Source organism: Eubalaena glacialis, chromosome 2 (assembly GCF_028564815.1).
Source record: "Eubalaena glacialis isolate mEubGla1 chromosome 2, mEubGla1.1.hap2.+ XY, whole genome shotgun sequence".
NCBI lineage: Eukaryota > Metazoa > Chordata > Mammalia > Artiodactyla > Balaenidae > Eubalaena > Eubalaena glacialis.
The window spans coordinates 191,008,907-191,028,831 of record NC_083717.1 but is presented as its reverse complement, the minus strand read 5'-3'; the positions used below and the strand labels follow the sequence as shown (position 1 = coordinate 191,028,831).

The 19,925-nt window shown below is 45.2% G+C and overlaps 1 protein-coding gene across 2 annotated transcripts in view; it reads right to left on the bottom strand.

Annotated features, from left to right (window-relative positions):
* Positions 1 to 750: 750 nt before the first annotated feature.
* WDR25 (WD repeat domain 25) overlaps positions 751 to 19,925 on the bottom strand; it is a 138,697-nt gene continuing 119,522 nt past the window's right edge. For both annotated transcript variants that reach the window (XM_061181258.1, XM_061181259.1), the window contains exons 5-7: positions 4,416 to 4,586; positions 1,748 to 1,888; positions 751 to 1,230 (exon numbers count right to left, since the gene is read on the bottom strand). In XM_061181258.1, coding sequence (XP_061037241.1) covers positions 1,009 to 1,230; positions 1,748 to 1,888; positions 4,416 to 4,586 — 534 coding nt within the window. In that variant the 3' untranslated portion in view covers positions 751 to 1,008. The remainder of the gene's footprint in view (positions 1,231 to 1,747; positions 1,889 to 4,415; positions 4,587 to 19,925) is intronic.

The following is a 19,925-nucleotide window of genomic DNA, read 5'->3' as shown; positions in this document are numbered from 1 at the left end:
CCCAATCTGCCCAGTCCCCCTCCCCAGACTGGAGCTCCCAGGGTGCTGACACCCACCACACACTTGACCTTCTTGGACCCTCACAGCAAGCCTGCAGGCTGGGGATTCTGACACCACTTTACAGAGGGGGGAACTGAGGCTCCGAGAGGAAATATGACTTGGTCTCAGCTACACTGACAGCAGAGCCGGGCCTGGAGCCCAGGTTCTGGAGAGGCCAGGCTGGGCACCGCCTGCCCCTGTGGCCTCTCCTCAGGTCCCCTGTGTTTTCTCACTGACCCCCTGCCGGGGACACCCTCCTCACAGGCTCATGGTCTGCCCCCTCCAGGGAGACTTCCAAGGCTTCAGGGATGCCCCTGTCCTGAGACGTGCACCTTTGGTCCCCACCCTCAACCATCGGTGGATCTTTGGGCTCCTGGGGCTTAGACCTCCTCAAGGGCCCTTTGCTTCTCCACATTGCTCCCTCCCCCGGGGCAGACGCACTCCCGTGGGCAGCGCACACACCTGACAGGCAGTGGGCAAGGAGGAGCGCAGATGGCCCAGGGCTCGGGCAAACCCGGGGACCCCGCTGGCCACGCTTCGGGGGAGGGAGAGGGCGGCCCGCGCCTGAGCAAGCCCTGTGAGACGGGGGGGCGGGCAGACCTGGACCCAGAGCCCACGGGGGCTGCCCCCCCTCCAGCTCCCACCCCAGGTTTTGTCTCTAAGCTCCAGCAGGCCTGCGAGTGGGGAGCCGATACATATTTGTCGCTGAAATAACCTAAGAAATAGCAAAACACTCACGTTTATTGAGCATCACCAGCAGCGTGCCAGGTGCTTTTGCTAATGTAGCCCTCGGAACCACGAGACACAGGGATTTTGTCCCCATTTTACAGATGAGGACACTGAGGCTCAGAGGGCAGAGAAGGCAGTGTCCACCCGAGCCTGACCCTGAAGCCAACCTCAGATCCTCGTCACCACACACACACACCCACCCACCCCGGCCGGTGTCTGGAAGGTTCCGCGCTGGGAGGCTCAGTGCCAGATCTTAACGTCGCCCTCCCAGGAGCAGGTGGCGAGGACAGAGGGCAGCACGGGGTGGAAGGTGGTGCCCACACAAGCCTGCGTGTGCCCGTGCAGCGTGCGGGCGCGGCTGGCGGTGCGGAAGCTGTACACCAGGACCCGGCCGTCGGCACTGCCCGTCAGCAGCAGGTCACCGTCTGGAGAGCACTCGCAGCCCACCGAGTAGCCTTCCACCTGCAGAGGGTGACCCGGGGTGAGCAGGCCACGCGGCACAGGGCGCACGGCCTCCCTGCCCCTCCCACAGGGGAGCGCGCTAGGGCCCAGAGCCGGCCAGGAGCAGGGCCTGTGTCACAAGGCTGGTTCAGTGTAATCCAGGGAGCCCAGCTCTAGCACAGCTGATGGCGTCTGGCCTCAGCGCCAGGCGCTGGGGCCCCACTGGCTCTGCCCCGTGAGGCAGCCCTCAGCAGGGAAAGGGGGCAGATGGAGAAACAGCCCCACTCCCGTTCCGTCCTGCGCCCCTCCCCAAGCCCCATGACCTGTCCCCGTGAGCCGACAGATCAAGGAAACCGTCCCTGCCCAGCAGCTGGGGCCCGGGGCCTAGAGTGGACACCAGGCCACGTGGCATGGGGTCACCTGGGAAACAGAAAACACAAATTGCCTGGACAGAGGGTCCATGCCCTCAGGGGCCGCAAGCCCCTCGCTGGCGTTGTCAGTGGGACAACCTTCCACCTGGGGGACAGGGACGAGGTACCTTGTGCCCTTCGTAGCGCCGTCTCCTGCTCATCCGGTAGGGCCACACGGCGGAGAAGAGGGCCAGGTAGTTGCCGTTGGTCTGCGCCAGGAACACAGGCTCCCTCGGGTGCAAGGCGAGGCTGGGGCAGGTGTACCTCTCCTGAGAAAGAGCAGGGCCACAGAGAGGGTGGAGGAGGCTCCCACCTGGGCTTCTGCCTCTGACGGACTCACCCCGCAAACTCTGCCCGTGGGGCCTCGGGCCCTCTGCCCAGACCTTGGCTTAGGGGTCTGTGTGAATTTCCTGCTGCTGCTGTAACAAAATGCCTCCAATTTCATGGCTTAAAGCAACACACATTTATTATCTTACAGTTCTGGAGGTCAGAAGTCCGAAACGGTCTCTCTGGGCTAACTAAACTCAAGATGCCAGCAGGACTTTGTTCCTTCCGGAGTCTTTAGGGGGGGAATCTGCTCCCTTGTCCTTTCCGGCTTCTAGGGGCCCCCTGCACTCCTTGGCTCATGGCCTTTGGAGTAGACTGAAAAATGTCCCACCAAATACTTCCATGTCCTAATTCCTGGGACCTGTGAATGTCACCTTATATGTCCAAAAAAAAAAAAAAAAAGGCGGTGGGAACTTGCAGATATAATTAACTTAAGGATCTTGACATGAGGAGATTATCGTGTATTACTGCCCTAAATGCAATCACATGCACCCTTATAAAAGGGAAGCAGAGGAGATCAGACACACAGAGGAGGCGATGTGAAGACGGAGCAGAGAGAGACCCGAAGATGCTGGCATGGAGACCGGAGTGATGCAGCCACGAGCCGAGTATCACCAGCAGCCACCAGAAGCTGGAAGAAGCAAGGGACAGATGCTCCCCCGAGCCTCCAAGGGCAGCGGGCCCTGACAACATCTTGATTTCAGCCCCGTGATACTTTTTACAAACTTCTGGCCTCCATCACTGAAAGAATACATTTCTATTGATTTAAGCCACCAGGTTTATGGTAATTTGTAATTTGTTACACAGCGATAGAAAACGAATCCACACGCCCATCTCCCCACCTCCACAGTGAGCCGTCGAGGGTCCCCAGCCCAGCCCAGGGTCCCGCGCAGCCAGAATGCATAGTAAGTGAGAAGGTGACTGGCCAAGCGGGGAGGTAAACGCCTGCACAAGGGGTTCCAAACAGGAGGGGAAATCTCACTGTTTAACAGGCTCGGTCACACAGAAACACCCCTAAAAGCTCCCTTCTCCATTGTACCTGTTGCGTGTACTAAGTGATGTCCTGAAGCCACAGCCTCTAAATGAGCCTAAATTCAGAGGGTGACGTCAGGAGCAGTTGGAACCATGGCTGCAGACTAATGTGCTGTCAGAGGCACATGGTAACCCGATAATGAGCTCCCGGTGTGACGCTACCAGGCAGAGTGCCTGCTCGCCTGCACAGAAGGTGAGGAGGTGTGACCCTAGGAGGGCTGGTGCCTCAGGCACACAGCGCTTTCTCTACCTCACTTGCTTCCCTGGTCTCTGCAGGGCCGTCAGAGGCAGGATGCCCCGATGGCTAGACATGCCCCTCCGGGCCCTCCCAGGGCTTATCTTTCTCAGTGGGTTGCACTAGAACCCTGAAGTGAAGGTCTAGAGGCAGGTTGGCTCAGGGTCACTAAGAATCCTCTAAGAACAAGGGAAAAAGCACGGAGAGGAAGATGGTGTACATAAACACCTGACATATATTTTTAAATTCAGGGTGGCAGCACCAGAGATTAGCCATAGCTAATTTGAAATCTTAGAAGACGATGGTGGGTGGTGACAGTGATGTTGGTGATGGCGGTGATGGTAATGATGGTGGCGATGGTGATGGTGATGATTGAGGATGGTGGTGATGATGAGGATGATGTTGCTGATGGTGTTGGAGATGGTGATGGTACTAGAGGTGATGGTGGTGATGGTAATAGAGGTGATGGTGATGACGATGGCGGTGATGGTGGTGATATAGTGGTGATGGTGATGGTGATGGATATAGTAATAGAGGTGCTGGTGATGATAGGTAGTGCATTTTATGGAGAACTCCCTGTGCCTGGCACTGTGCTAGATTCTTTATAAGTATTTATGTCTTTTAATTCTCAAAGCCGCTCTATGAGGCAAGAAACATTCTCACCCTCAGTTTACAAAGAGAAAAATGAGAATCAAAGAGGGTAAATCATGGGCCCAGGCCCTCTGCTTGTAAGTGGTGAATGCAGGATTTTAATGCAGGTGGTCTACCTTCGGGGTCCCTGCTTGAACCCTTGAGTCACAGCCCCTGCCAAAACCACTGAGCAAGGGCAAGGTGGAACCCTGCAGGCTGGCTGGGGTGGCGGAGGGAGGGTAGGGGTGTCTCGGGTGTGCATCCACGTTCCTGTGGATCTGGACCGGGCCGCCCCTCCACACCCTTACCCCGGGGCCAGGCTGTGCTGGGCGGAGGACGAGTGAGAGGACCGTTAGGGAGTCACTCCGATCTGGGAGCCAGTGGAAGGTTCTCTGGGGAGGCCTGGACCTGCATTTTGCCTTCCCTGACCCTACAGATTTCAGGCAGCCCATCTGTCTCCAAAGGTCCTGTCTGCTGAACCATCTCCTTAGAAGTGACCTGGGACCCCAGACAGCCTGGGACTACACGGATGCACCCTGAAACTGAAAGCAATGCCAAACAGGGTTTCTCACGTGGAAAATCTGGTTGGAGATTTTGGCGGAGCTCCGGAAATCCCAGGCAATAATGGTGCGGTCGGCAGAGTCCCGGCTCGAAGCATCTGTGCTGCTCAGAAACTCGGAGCCTTCCCGGAGGAAGAGGATGTCCAAGGTCTGCTGGATGGTGGCCTTGTAGCTTCTCACCACCTGCAAGAGCAGGCACCCGTCATGCCGGTGGTCCCCAGGGGTACAGGGCGGGTGCCCACAGACAGGGACAAGGAGGGCCACTGAGTGCCCTGAGGGCTGGAGAGTTTCTAGAGGCTGGTGCTGGAAAACGCGCCCCCAGGCTGAGGAGCCCAAGAGTGGAGGTGGGGCTGCTGCGAGGTGACCTCAGGACCTGCCCCGTGATACCTCCACAGCCTTGCCTCCACCCACGGACAGTCCTCCGCGTCCCACGCCCTCCCCACACCCACTGGCGCGTGGGCCCAGGGAGGCATGAAGATCTCCCCAGTCAGACTGGTCCCCTGGAGAGCAGCGGGGGCCCAACGAAGGAGAGCTTAGCGAAGGGCACCCACGCCTAGCCAAGGGCACCTAAGGGCACCAGTGACGCCCATCAATACCAGGGCCATGCTCTGTGCGAGGGTCCTGCTTCTGAAGAGGTCACGTAATTCACAGCTTTCAAAGCCTCAGCCTAACGTCCCTGGAGTGGTAAGTGCATCGTGGGAGCCAGTGCTCTCAAGCCCGCGGAGCCAGAACCGCAGCATGTAAGTTAGCTTTAAAGGCACTCTTTCTTTCTTACGTCATCACCAACATTCCACAGCCTCCTGTCTCTAAACTAACGCAATTAAGCATCAAGCTGTTGTTCCGCTTTCTTCAGGGCGTTTTCTCACATGAACCTTCCAGCCTACAGCAACTGGGCTGGGCAGGGGCAGGGTGGGGGTCCCAGCACCCGAACTAACACGTACCTCCATGCAGTAAACTCCTGGGCGACACAACTTTAAATTGCAATAGTGAGCTACTGGCCGGCCGCGGGCACAGTGCCTCGGGCCCGCCTGCCGGGCCTGGTGGCCTGTTTACCAGCTCCCAGGGCGCCACCATGTGGCCACAGCATAAACACAGCTCTCCGGCACCTCGGCAGCCGGCCGTGAAACGAGCTGTCTTCACACTTATTTAAAAACTGGAGTTTAGGGGCTTCCCTGGTGGTGCAGTGGTTAAGAATCTGCCTGCCAAGGAGGGGACACGGGTTCGAGCCCTGGTCCCGGAAGATCGCACGTGCGCCGAGCAACTAAGCCCGTGCGCCACGCGTGCCTAGAGCCTGTGCTCTGCAGCAAGAGAAGCCACCGCAGTGAGAAGCCCGTGCACCGCAAGGAAGAGTAGCCCCCACTCACCGCAACTAGAGAAAGCCCACACACAGCAACCAAGACCCAACACAGCCAAAAATAAATAAATAAATAAAATTTAAAATAGTAAATAAATAAAAAATAAATAAAATAAAAACTGGAGTTTACAAACTTTCAAATGTTTCAGACCTAGATTTTCTATCATCCTCTTTCAAATATATATAAGTCAAATTCACATTAAATGCAGCACTCCATAAATCCAATTTTAGACAGAGGGGTATTTTGAGACCCATTCTCCAGATGAGGAACACTGAGGCTCAGAGAGATGCAGGGATTTGCTCCAGGGCCCAGGGCCAGGGTGTGGTGCTTCTCTGGGGCCCACATCCCCGTCTCCTGCTGGCCAAGTCTTGCCTCAGTAAACGCTGGGACAAATTCCTGGGGGAGGGTGGGGAACAAACGATTACCTTCTCTGAGCCTCTTCAGAAGCAGCCCTCAGCTAGGGCGATTTCAGGGTGGGCCCCCTGGAGCCTGAGGAGTAGTCCAGGGTTAGAAAAGTGAGGGCAGCCCTGCAGGCCTCTGAACACTGGCCAGCCTGTGTAGCTGCTCCTCAGGCAGCGTGGAACTGCCCACCTACCTCCCTCCCTTCCTCTCCCACTCTGTGCACCAGGATCCCACATGCCCGCTTTGCCTTCCCAGGTAGCCATGAGTCTCCTGGAGTGTGGACTGGAAGGAAAGCTCCAGAACCCTGGCCAGGAGGGGCATAGGAGCTGTGCTGCTGGCAGATGCTCTGGCCTGCCCAGTCTGGAGCTGGGGCAGCGGTCTAGGGCCTGGGAGGGGACGTGGACCACCAGAGTCCCCAACATGTGCTCTGATAAGTGCACAACATCCCGACTCAAAGAACAGTGCTGTCCCAAGGCAGGGTTTGGAATCTGCTCTGGTGGGAAGAGAAGGGAGGGGAGGGAGCAAGGCCCGTCATCATGGCTCCAGATCCATCCCCTCCTCCCATCCCCAGCGCCACGGTCACCTCTGACTTAAACCACTCTCCCCACCAGCCACCCCAGGCCTCCATCTGCCAAGGCCACATGGGGCCTGAAGGCCTTCCTGCCGCCTTTCCCGAAGCCCTCCCCATCACCACAGGCCAGGCGAGGAGCAGGGAATCAAGGATGGCAGGGGCAGCAAGTGCCAGGAGAGGAATAAGTCCGGCCCAACTCACGTCCGTAGATGTGGCCTGTGCACTGAGGAGCGTCTCCTCCCGGGCGGTGGGGACACAGCCCCAAGAGTCCATAGGGAATGGCTGCCGATGGGCAGGACCGTGACATCCATGGGCACCTGAGCCCCTCTCCAGCGGCGGCACCTGGATCCCCACACGCACTCGGGAAACACACTGACCCAGGAAAGCCTGGAGGAAGAGGGCCCATTGAGTTCCAGCCACTGGCCGGGGGTTTCACAGAAATCATCTCCTGATGGCAGCAGGAGGAAGCTGCTCCCAGAGGGCGGTGTGAAGGCCCAGAGAAGCAATGTGCCAGCGGTCCTCGGCCTGTCCCCGGCAGAACTACCCACGTGCCCACCAACACACCACCCGACTTTTCCAGGAGAACGAAAACCCTTGTTCTGTACACTTCCTGAGAATGGATGGAAATGGCCCAATTCATCAGGGCGTCGTAAAATCGAATGGCCGGGAAACAAGCCGTGTTACGGGCAATCCCTGCCAATAACGCTGCTGTAAGTGGAAGGCTGACCTTTGAAGTGATTGCCGCTGAACATGATTTACTTGCCTTCACAACTGCTGCTGCCCCGGGAAAGAGCAGAGGAGCCATTTGTGTGTCTAGCTGGTGGGTTTTATGGCAACCTTAATTACACCGACAGCTGGTACGTCCCATCCCAGGGGCGTGGGACAGCGCTACACGGGCTTAACTAGCTGGATCCAGAGGGAACCTCACTCAGACTCTTCTGGCAACCAGGGCCTCTGTCGGCAGACAGTTGCAGACACTTGGCCAAAAGTCTACAGCTTTGGGAAAAATGGAAGACGTGATCAAGACACATTCAGGTGTGATGAAAATCACCTAATATCCTTAAAATCTTGTCTGCTTGGCCCACCAAACAGACTTGGGTAACTCTGGGCTGCTCTGGATTCTTCCAAAGGCTCACTTTTCCCTTCCCCGGGCCGTGCCACTTCCGAGGTGTGCGGGGTTGGGGGGCAGGCTCCGGCCCTGGCCCGCTGCCGACTCACTGTGTGCCTGGGGCATCCCTGCCCGCTCCGCGGCTGGTTTTGAGTCATCACCACCAGGGGCCTGGACCGGACAACAAGCCAGCCTCTCGCGTCTATGCGCTGCTGGACCCCAGAAACAGGGAGGGCTGGAGGCCCCAGCGCCCCCTCCCCTCCACCCCGGCCAGTCCTCTGCACCCAAGCCTGGAGGGAAAGTGAGGGAGACACTGCTCTGGGCCCCCCAGGATGGCCGAGGCCACCTGCCCACCCCACAGGACTGTGAGTTCCTGGGGACAGACGCCTGTCACATTTCTGGGGCACCCTTGGCCAGGACTGGGTCTGCACACTGCAGGCATCAGTAAGTTGTGTTGAATTAAGGGCTGGATCAGTGAATGAGCAGATAAACAAATGGACGGACGAACGAAAGGACAACTTGAAAGGTCTCTGGCTGCCAGTAACAGGCGGGCCCTTGGGGCTGAGGCAATGCACGTGGACCTGCTGCCACCGGCTCCAACAGGCGCCCTGGGAGACGATGTTCATTCACAGGCCCTCCGTGGCCCTCGGCGTGGAGACAAGGATCTCCAAGACCATGGAGCAGGGAGGGGAGGGAAGGGCTCAGTGCATGCATGCCACCACCAGACATCCGGAGGCAGGAGGGCCAAGCTCTCAGGCGGACACCCGGGTATCTGAGCCTGATGGCCTATCACTGGCTGCGCGCCGCTGGGCAGGCAGCTCACCTCTCAGTGCTTCAGTCTCCACACCTATAAGGTGGGGCTGATAGCAGGACCTACAGCTTGGACGTGAAGGACGGTGACAGGCCTGGCCAAGCGGCCAACACACAGCAGATGCTCATAAACCTCTTCTCAGGCCGGCCAGAGCTAGTCCCTGGGATGGGGCTGGGAGTCCTTGGGCAAGTCCCTTCTCCCCAAATTTCAATTCCTTCCCCTTGAATATATTGGTCTCTTCAGATTCTAAGATGCGAGGAGTCTCTGCACAATGGCAAACTGGAGAGGTGAGTAAAGACCCCCTTTCTACGGTTTAAAATCACACGAGTAAAAGTAGCCAATCACATGGGACAGTGTACACCAAAAGTGCTCTGTGGATAATTTTTTTTTAAAAAAACAGAAATTTATATTTAAAAAAAAAGAAACTATACAAATATGAAAAGAGAGTATGATTGAATTTTTCTACAATCTGGGAGTAGGGGAAACTTCCCTGGTTATCACTCCAAGGCCAGAGCAATAAGAGAAAAGATGCATAAATCTGGCTACATGAAAATAATAGTAGTAGTAATAATAATAATAAACATTATTGCACAGCATAAAAAACAGGTAAATAATTAAGAAAAATAAAAAAGACAAACGGGAGAGAGATTTGCAACTTATATTAGAGGCAAAGGTCACTGTCCCTAATACACAGACAGTGTCTAAAAATCGATGAAAAAGACCAAGAGCTCTACAGAAAAATGGGCAAGAGAAGTGAACAGAGAGTTCATATGAGAGGAAATGTAACTGGTCCTTCAATCTTGCTCATAAGAAATGAAATTTTAAATTACATGGAGATATCACTTCTTACTTATCAGATTAGAAACGCCAGAAGTTTGACAACACACTCCGTTAGGTGGTTGTTGGGCATTACTTACTTTGCACACTGCTGACAGAAATGCAAAATGGTACAGTCCCTATGGAGAGAATTTGGGCGACACCAAGCAAAACAGCATGTGCCTTGTTACTCGGCAATATACATAACCCCGCAACCCGACTTGTAGGAACTGATCCCAAAGTTACAGCAGCAAACACCAGAAAACATAAGCACAAGGCCGCTGAAAGCAGCACTACTTGTAAAATTAAAAAAGCAGAACTAACCCAAATGTACAAGAAGGGACCAGTTAAACAGACATCAGTCCAGACACACTCTGGAATACCATGTGTGCTGCTGTAAAAAAGAGTGAGGCCCATCTCCCCGCCTGCTGTGGGCTGGCTTCCAGGAGGCACTGCTCAGTGCAAAAGCAAGGTGGAGAGAAAAAGGGCGTACAGTAAATACGAGAGGTTTGTGTTTGCTTCCATAAAAACAGTAGAAAGATAAACCAGAAACTAAATAAATAAATCAGTCAGACTGCCTCTAGAGGGGAGAGGACGAATGGGGGAGACAGGGCTAGAGGCAGAAAGTAGAGGATTTCTATAGAGGGGCAGACAGTAAATATTTTAGGGTTTGGGAGCTACATTTAGTCACTGTTGCATACTCTTCTGTGTGTGTGTGTGTGTGTGTGTGTGTGTGTGTGTTACAGCCATTTAAAAATGTAAAAACCATTCTTAACTCAAGGACCATACAAAAACAGTTCGTGCCAGACTGGGCCCATGGGCTGTAGTTTTCCAATCCCTTCTCCAGAACCATGTACGTATTTTATAAAATTATACAACAAAATTAACTTAAAAAGCAGGCTCTAAAATGTGAAAGCAAAATTAAGCAAATGAAACTAAACATGTATTGAGTTGGTAGCTTAATCACACAAATGGGATTTATTTTAAGAGACATTAAAGCATAGTAGTTTAAGGCAGATCCTCAGTTTAATATACATTATGAACAGAAAACCAGTAATCTGATGGTAAACCCTAATTGGATATACCTTGTGGACAAAAATAACTGTGAGAAATCTTCAATTGTTTTCAGTCAGTACATTGCTAGTGTCCACATATACCCAAAAAATTGTGGTAAGGAAGACAGAAATAAAATTTTTTCGGTTTAAAAGAGATCAAAAACATATAAAAACAAAGAAGCTAAAGAAAAATTCTGTAATGCTAAATTTGAATTGGACAAGTCAGCATAAACAATGATATATTTTTTTCTTAACAAGAAAAACATTTCTTAGCTCTATCCACAGAAGAAGTCTAGAAACAATGACCAACCACAACACTCAGATTCTGGTCTCTAAACCCAACTAAACCCACAAGTGACACAGATGACAGAGCAAGGCATTACAATGGTCATTACAACTATACATAACATATGTTTAAGAAGGTAGAGGGAAGACTGACCAAGGTTAGTAGAGACATGGAGGATGTATGAGCCCCTCATAGAATTTCTAGAGATGAAATGCACAATGTTTGAGGAAAGGATATATTAGATGGGATTAACATCAGGTGAGACACTGCAAAAGAGAACATTACTGAACTAGAAGACATAGCAATTGAAAATTTCAAAACATACTGGAGAGAAACAAGACTGAATTTTAAAATGAACAAAATCTAGTTTTAAACCAAAATGGAGCAAACCCACTATGGTCTCTCACTCTCTTTCATAAATTACAACTAAAAACTCTGGACGAAATTCAAGAAGCAACTACCTGAATATTTTGAAAAGTAAATAACAGCTGATAGGTTGAAGAGGGAAGTCAAAATTTGAAGAAAGACCCATATGACAGGTAAGGTTCTAGTTTTTTGCTTGTTTGTTTTAGTTTTTACTTTTGGGGTTTGGGGAGTTTTTTTGTCTTTTAACTCCTGACGTTGACCTACAGACAGACTGAATCAAGGAATTACATAGTAGACATGGACAGCAAAAATTCTGAAATAAATCCATCATCCTGGCCAGAGGAACAAGAAAATGGGTCCTTGTAAGCCAGAGAGTATCGGGTGAAAATTTTTAAATATCTCCTTGCTCTCCTAGCCCTGCCCTGATGCCAATCCCAACAGCTCTGGCAGTGCAGCACAAATACCTAAAAACCAGAAGGGAAAAAAACCTGAATAGAAGAACTGGGAAAAGGGAGGGAAATTCATGTTATTTTTTCCTCTATTTTCTCTGGCCAATTTGCTTTGAAAGGGATCCCAGTTATGGACACTGTGTGACAAGGGAGACGGCTAACATTCTGAAAGAACTCCATTGCTCTGGGCAGAAGAACCAGGAAAGTAGGCCCAGGGAGCCAGGCAGCGTGGGAGAAATTCCAAAGAAGAGATAGCTGAGAAGGGAATCCTCTACTTCTGTATATGAACTGACACACATCCCAGGACAATCCCTAAGCTACACGTGCATGGAACATGGCCAAAGGGGCACAGATAAAGCTTTGAGAAGTGGAGTACCATATAACCACTGCCCCAGTCTGAAACCAACCCTTTAGTGGCTCCGCATAACAAAGGTTTTGAATACAGAACTGAAAATGGAGCCACTGCCCACAGGAGAGAAGGAACTTGCAATATGAATCTAATAGGCTTGGCTGCCTGTTAAGACAAACAAATCACTATTCTCTACAGGATTTTAATAGGACCTAGGATCTTACAACATAATGTTCAAAATATGCAGGATATATTCTGAAATTACTTGACACACAAAAACCAAGAAAATGTAAACAGTACCCATGAGAAAAGAGAAACCATATATGCCAACCCTGAAGTGACACAGATGTTTGACCCATATTATCAGACACATTTAAAGAGCTATTAAATAATAATCCTCAATGAGATAAACACCTTTGAAATAAATGGAGAGATGATTTCAACAGAGAAACAGAAATTATATATATACTTTTAAGTAGAAATTTTAGAACTGAAAAGAAAATTTTTTAATCATGGTATAAGCACAATAACAAAATGGAAGTGACAAAAGAAAGACTTAGTGAACTTGAAAAAGGATCAATAGAAATAATTCAATCTAAAGAAAAAATAAGCAAAGACTTAGGAACCTGTGAGATAATATCAGAAGCTTAAATATTTTTGTCAATGGAGTTCCTGAAGGAGAGGGAAAAGAGAGCAGTGCAGAAAAGAAATACTGACTGAACATGCCCAAATTTGGTGAAAGGCATAAATTTAGAGTCAAGAGATTCAGCAAGCCACAAAGAGGGTAAAAATCAAAGAAATCCAAGCCCTGACACACCACAATCCAACTGCTGAAAACCTCAAAGAAAAAAATCTTGAAAGCACCCAGGGGAAAAAATGAAACATTATATGAACAACAATTTAAATGCTGTGGATTTCTCATCAGAAACCATGGAGGTTAAAAGGCAGTGGGACATACTGAAAATGGTGAAAGAAAGGAGTGTCAACCCAGAATTTTATAGACAGTAAAAATATCCTTCAGGAATGAAGGTGAAATAAAGACCTTGACAGATGAAGAAAAACTAAGAGAATTTGTCATCAGCAGACCTGCTCTATTTAAAACAAGCACTAAAGGAAGTTCTTCAAGCTGAAGAGAAGTAATAGCAGAGGAAAACTTGGAGCTTCGGGAATGAAGGAAGAACAACAGAAATGGCATACGATTGGGCAAATATAAAAGGTCATTTTTCTCCAGTTAAATTCTTTAAAGTATGCATGACTGTTGAAAACAAAAATTCTAAGTCCTTAAGGCAGAAAGAAAACTATACCAGACTTGAATCTACACAAGAGGATGAAAAGCAGCAAAAATAGTAAATACAAAGGGAAATAAAAAATACTTTTCTATTATTAAAATATTTTTTAAATAATTTGCTGTTTCTAGCAAAAATAATAACAATGTATTGTAGGGGATTGTAATATATGTACAAGTAAAATTTATGCCAAAAATAGCACAAAGACCCTGAGGGGTGAAATTGAAAATCTGTATATTGTTCTAAGGTTCTCATACAATACAAAAAGAGTTAAGACTTGAAGGTAGACTGATGAGATAAAAATGTATATTATAAACTCTAAAGCAACCACTAAAAATAAACCACAACACAAATCCACAGATAATAAAGCAACAAAGGAGATAAGAAAAAAATCACAAATTAAAAGCTAAATTAATCTATAAGGAAAACATAAAAGGAGAAAAAGGAATAGATGGAACAAACAAAAAACAATAGCAAGATGCTAGATTTAAACCCAGCCGTATCAATAATTACATTAAATTAAAACAGGGTAAATACACAAGTCAAAGGAAAAGATTGTTATATAGAATTAAAATGAAAGAGCAATACCCAACTAAATGCTGTCTATAAGAAACATGTTTTAAAAATAAAGACACAAATAGGTTAAAGTAAAAAGATGAAAAAGATAAACCATGCTAACAGTAATCAAAATAAACCAGGAATGCCTGTTAGTAACAGACAAAGTAGATTTCACAGTAAAAAATATTTTCAGGGATGAAAAGGGTCTTTCACAATGATAAAAGAATCAATTCATTAGGAGAACATAACAATCCTAAATGTTTATGCACCTGCTAACAGGGCTTCAAAATAAATGAAGGGAAACTAACAGAACTTAAAAAGTAAATAAGACAAATTTACGCTTACAGTCACAAATTTCAACTAGCTGCTCATAACTAACAGAACAAATAGAAATATCAGAAAGGATACAGAATACTCGAATAACACTATTAACCAACCTGAGATAATTGACATTTATAAAACATTGCACACAACACAGTAGAATATACATTATTTCCAAATGCACACAGAACATTTACCAAAATAGACCATGTTATAGGACATCAAACAAATTTCAATAAATTTAAAAGGATTCAAACATACAATGTATGTTTTGTGACCACAATGGAGTTAAATTAGAAATCACTAACAGATATGTGGAAATTTCCCAAGTATTTGTAATCTAAACACTCCTAAATAATCCATGGATCAAGAAGAAATACAAAACGTAATTAGAAAGTATTTTTAACTGAATGAAAACAAAAAACAATATATCAACAGTTGTGTAATGCAGCTGCAAAACCTAGAGGAAAATTAAAAGCACTGAACATCTATAATAGAAAAGAATAAAAATCCCAAAATAATGACCTCAACTTCCACTTTATGGTGGAAAAAAAAAAAGATAAACCTAAGTTTTAAGCAGAAAAAAAAATGTTTAAAAGCAAAATTGATCATTTTTTAAAATAAAAGATACAGAGAAAAATCAGGGCATCCCTGGTGGTCCAGTGGTTAAGAATCCGCCTGCTAATGCAGGAGACACAGGTTCAATCCCTGGTCCGGGAAGATCGCACATGCCGCAGAGCAACAAAGCCCATGCGTCACAACTACTGAGCCTGTGCTCTAGAGCCTGCGAGCCACAACTACTGAAGCCCGTGCGCCTAGAGCCTGTGCTCCGCAACAAGAGAAGCCACCCAATGACAAGCCCACTCACCACAACGAAGAGTAGCCCCCTCTCCCTTCAACTAGAGAAAGCCCACATGTAGCAACAAAGACCCAACACAGCCAAAAATAAATAAATAAATTTATTTTTAAAAAAAAGAAATAGAGAAAAATCAATGATACAAAAATGTATACTTAAAAAAGATCAACAAGATTGATAAATCTCTATCCAGACTGATCAGAGGAAAAAGAGAAAAGACTCAAATTACCAATATCAGGAATGAGAGAAATGAGGTGACATCACTACAGATTATACAGATATTTTTTAAATAATTAAAACAGTATGAAAAACTTTATGCCAAAAAGATAACTTTGATGAAATGGATAAATTTCTTGAAGGATACTAACTACTAAAGGTCACTCAAAGAGAAACAGAAAATTGGAATAACCTTATATTTACTAAATAAATTTTATTTGAGGTTTCAAATCTTCCCACAAAGAAAATTTCAGGCCAAGCCAGTCTCATCACTAGTCAATTCTAGCAAATATTTATGGAATAAATAATATCAATTATACACAAATTCTTCCAGAAAACTGAAGAGAAAGGAACACTTCCCAAATTACTTATGAGGCCAGAATTACTCTGATACCAAAACCAGACAAAGATATTATAAGAAAAATATAGATCAATACCCCTCATGAACATACATTAAAAATTCTTAACACATTTTACCTAACAGAATCCCATAAAGATATAAAGAAGATAATGTATCATAATAAAGTGAGATTTATCCCAGTAATACAACGTTGTTTTAATATTTGAAAATCTATCAAGAAAATCCACCATATTAACAAAATAAAAGAGAAAAACCACACTATCCCTTCAATAGATGTGAGAAAGGCATTTGACAAAATCTGTTTATTCATGATAAAAACTCTCAACAAACTAGGAATAAAAGGGGATGTCCTCAAACTGGTACGGGCATCTACCAAAAAAACCTACAGTTAACATCATATGTAACTATGAAAAAGAATGAACTTTTCTTTTTCTAAGATTGGAAAGGCAAGTGTGTCCATTCTCACCACTTCTAAGTCAACATTGTTCTAGAGGTTTGAGCCAGTGCAATAAGGTAACAGGAGGAAGGAGGAAAGAAGAAATTACATCTAAATTAGAAAAGAATTAAAGCTGCCTTTATTCACAGATGACATAATCATCTTTGCAGAAATAGAACCTACAAAGAAGCAACTAGAACTAATAAATGAGCTTAGCACAGTTGCAGAATTCAAGGTAAATGTACAAATATCCACTATATTTCTATATTCTAACAATGTATAACCAGAAATTGAAATTGAAAAATACTATTTACAATAGCATAAAAATATATAAATACTTAGGGGTAAATCTAACCAAAAAAAATGTGATGGAATTGTACAATAAAAACTACAAAACATTGGTGAGAAAAAATAAAGGTTTAAATATATGGAGAAATATACTATGATTATGGATTGGAAGACTTGAAGTTGTTAAGAATTCAGTGCTGACATTCACAGAAAGATAGACAAGATGAAAAGGCAGAGGGCTATGTACCAGATGAAGGAACAAGATAAAACCCCAGAAAAACAACTAAATGAAGTGGAGATAGGCAACCTTCCAGAAAAGGAATTCAGAATAATGATAGTGAAGATGATCCAGGACCTCGGAAAAAGAATGGAGGCAAAGATCGAGAAGATGCAAGAAATGTTTGACCTAGAAGAATTAAAGAACAAACAAACAGAGAAGAACAATACAATAATTGAAATGAAAAACTACACTAGAACAGATCAATAGCAGAATAACTGAGGCAGAAGAACGGATAAGTGACCTGGAAAACAGAATGGTGGAATTCACTGCTGCAGAAGAGAATAAAGAAAAAAGAATGAAAAGAAATGAAGACAGCCTAAAAGACCTCTGGGACAACATTAAATGCAACAACATTCGCATTATATGGGTCCCAGAAGGAGAAGAGAGAGAGAAAGGACGAGAGAAAATATTTGAAGAGATTATAGCCAAAAACTTCCCTAACATGGGAAAGGAAATAGCCATCCAAGTCCAGAAAGCACAGTGAGTCCAATACAGGATAAACCCAAGGAGAAACACGCCGATACACATAGAAATCAAATTGGCAAAAATTTAAGACAAAGAAAAATTATCGAAAGCAGCAAGGGAAAAACGACAAATAACACACAAGGGAACTCCCATAAGGTTAACAGCTGATTTCTCAGCAGAAACTCTAGCCAGAAGGGAGTGGCATGATATACTCAAAGTGATGAAAGGGAAGAACCTACAACCAAGATTACTTTACCTGGCAAGGATCTCATTCAGATTCGATGGAGAAATCAAAAGCTTTACAGACAAGCAAAAGCTAAGAGAATTCAGCACCACCAAACCAGCTATATAACAAATGCTAAAGGAACTTCTCTAAGTGGGAAACACAGGAGAAGAAAAGGACCTACAAAAACAAACCCAAACCAATTAAGAAAATGGTCATTGGAACATACATATCAATAATTACCTTAAACGTGAATGGATTAAATGCTCCAACCAAAAGACACAGGCTTACTGAATGGATACAAAAACAAGACCCATATATATGCTGTCTGCAAGAGACCCACTTCAGACCTAGGGACACATACAGACTGAAAGTGAGGGGATGGAAAAAAGATATTCCATGCAAATGGAAATCAAAAGAAAGCTGGAGTAGCAATACTCATATTAGATAAAATAGACTTTAAAATAAAGAATGTTACAAGAGACAAGGAAGGACACTACATAATGATCAAGGGATCAATCCAATAAGAAGATATAACAATTATAAATATATATGCACCCAACATAGGAGCGCCTCAATATATAAGGCAACTGCTAACAGCTATAGAAGAGGAAATCGACAGTAACACAATAATAGTGGGGGAGTTTAACACCTCACTTACACCAATGGACAGATCATCCAAAATGAAAATAAATAAGGAAACAGAAGCTTTAAATGACACAATAGACCAGATAGATTTAATTGATATTTATAGGACATTCCATCCAAAAACAGCAGATTACACGTTCTTCTCAAGTGCGCACAGAACATTCTCCAGGATAGATCACATCTTGGGTCACAAATCAAGCCTCAGTAAATTTAAGAAAATTGAAATCATATCAAGCATCTTTTCTGACCACAACGCTATGAGATTAGAAATGAATTACAGGGAAAAAAATGGAAAAAACACAAACACATGGAGGCTAAACAATACGTTACTAAATAACCAAGAGATCACTGAAGAAATCAAAGAGGAAATCAAAAAATACCTAGAGACAAATGACAATGAAAACATGACGATCTAAAACCTATGGGAGGCAGCAAAAGCAGTTCTAAGAGGGAAGTTTATAGCTATACAAGCCTACCTCAAGAAACAAGAAAAATCTCAAATAAACAATCTAACCTCACACCTAAAGGAACTAGAGAAAGAAGAACAATCAAAACCCAAAGTTAGCAGAAGGAAAGAAATCATAAAGATCAGAGCAGAAATAAATGAAATAGAAACAAAGAAAACAATAGCAAAGATCAATAAAACTAAAAGCTGGTTCTTTGAGAAGATAAACAAAATTGATAAACCATTAGCCAGACTCATCAAGAAAAAGAAGGAGAGGACTCAAATCAATAAAATTAGAAATGAAAAAGGAGAAGTTACAACAGACACAGCAGAAATACAAAGCATCCTAAGAGACTACTACAAGCAACTCTATGCCAATAAAATGGACAACCTGGAAGAAATGGACAAATTCTTAGAAAGGTATAACCTTCCAAGACTGAGCCAGGAAGAAATAGAAAATATGAACAGACCAATCACAAGTAATGAACTTGAAACTGTGATTAAAAATCTTCCAACAAACAAAAGTCCAGGACCAGATGGCTTCACAGGTGACTTCTATCAAACATTTAGAGACGAGCTAACACCCATCTTTCTCAAACTATTCTAAAAAATTGCAGAGGAAGGAACACTCCCAAACTCATTCTATGAGGCCACCATCACCCTGATACCAAAACCAGACAAAGGTACTACAAACAAAGAAAATTACAGACCAATATCACTGATGAATATAGATGCAAAAATCCTCAACAAAATACTAGCAAACAGAATCCAACAACACATCAAAAGGATCATACACCACGATCAAGTGGGATTTATCCCAGGGATGCAAGGATTCTTCAATATACGCAAATCAATCAATGTGATACACCATATTAACAAATTGAAGAAGAAAAACCATATGATCATCTCAGTAGATGCAGAAAAAGCTTTTGACAAAATTCAACACCCATTTATGATAAAAACTCTCCAGAAGGTGGGCATAGAGGGAACCTACCTCAACATAATAAAGGCCATACATGACAAACCCACAGCAAACATCATTCTCAACGGTGAAAAACTGAAAGCATTTCCTCTAAGATCAGGAAAGAGACAAGGATGTCCACTCTCACCACTATTATTCAACAGTTTTGGAAGTCCTAGCCACAGCAATCAGAGAAGAAAAAGAAATAAAAGGAATACAAATTGGAAAAGAAGAAGTAAAACTGTTTGCAGATGACATGATACTATACATAGAGAATCCTAAAAATGTCACCAGAAAACTACTAGAGCTAATCAATTAATTTGGTAAAGTTGCAGAAAACAAAATTAATGCACAGAAATCTCTTGCATTCCTATACACTAATGATGAAAAATCTGAAAGAGAAATTAAGGAAACACTCAGCTTTACCATTGCAACAAAAAGAATAAAATACCTAGGAATAAACCTACCTAGGGAGACAAAAGACCTGTATGCAGAAAACTATAAGACACTGATGAAAGAAATTAAAGATGACACCAACAGATGGAGAGATATACCATGTTCTTGGATTGGAAGAATCAATATTGTGAAAATGACTATACTACCCAAAGCA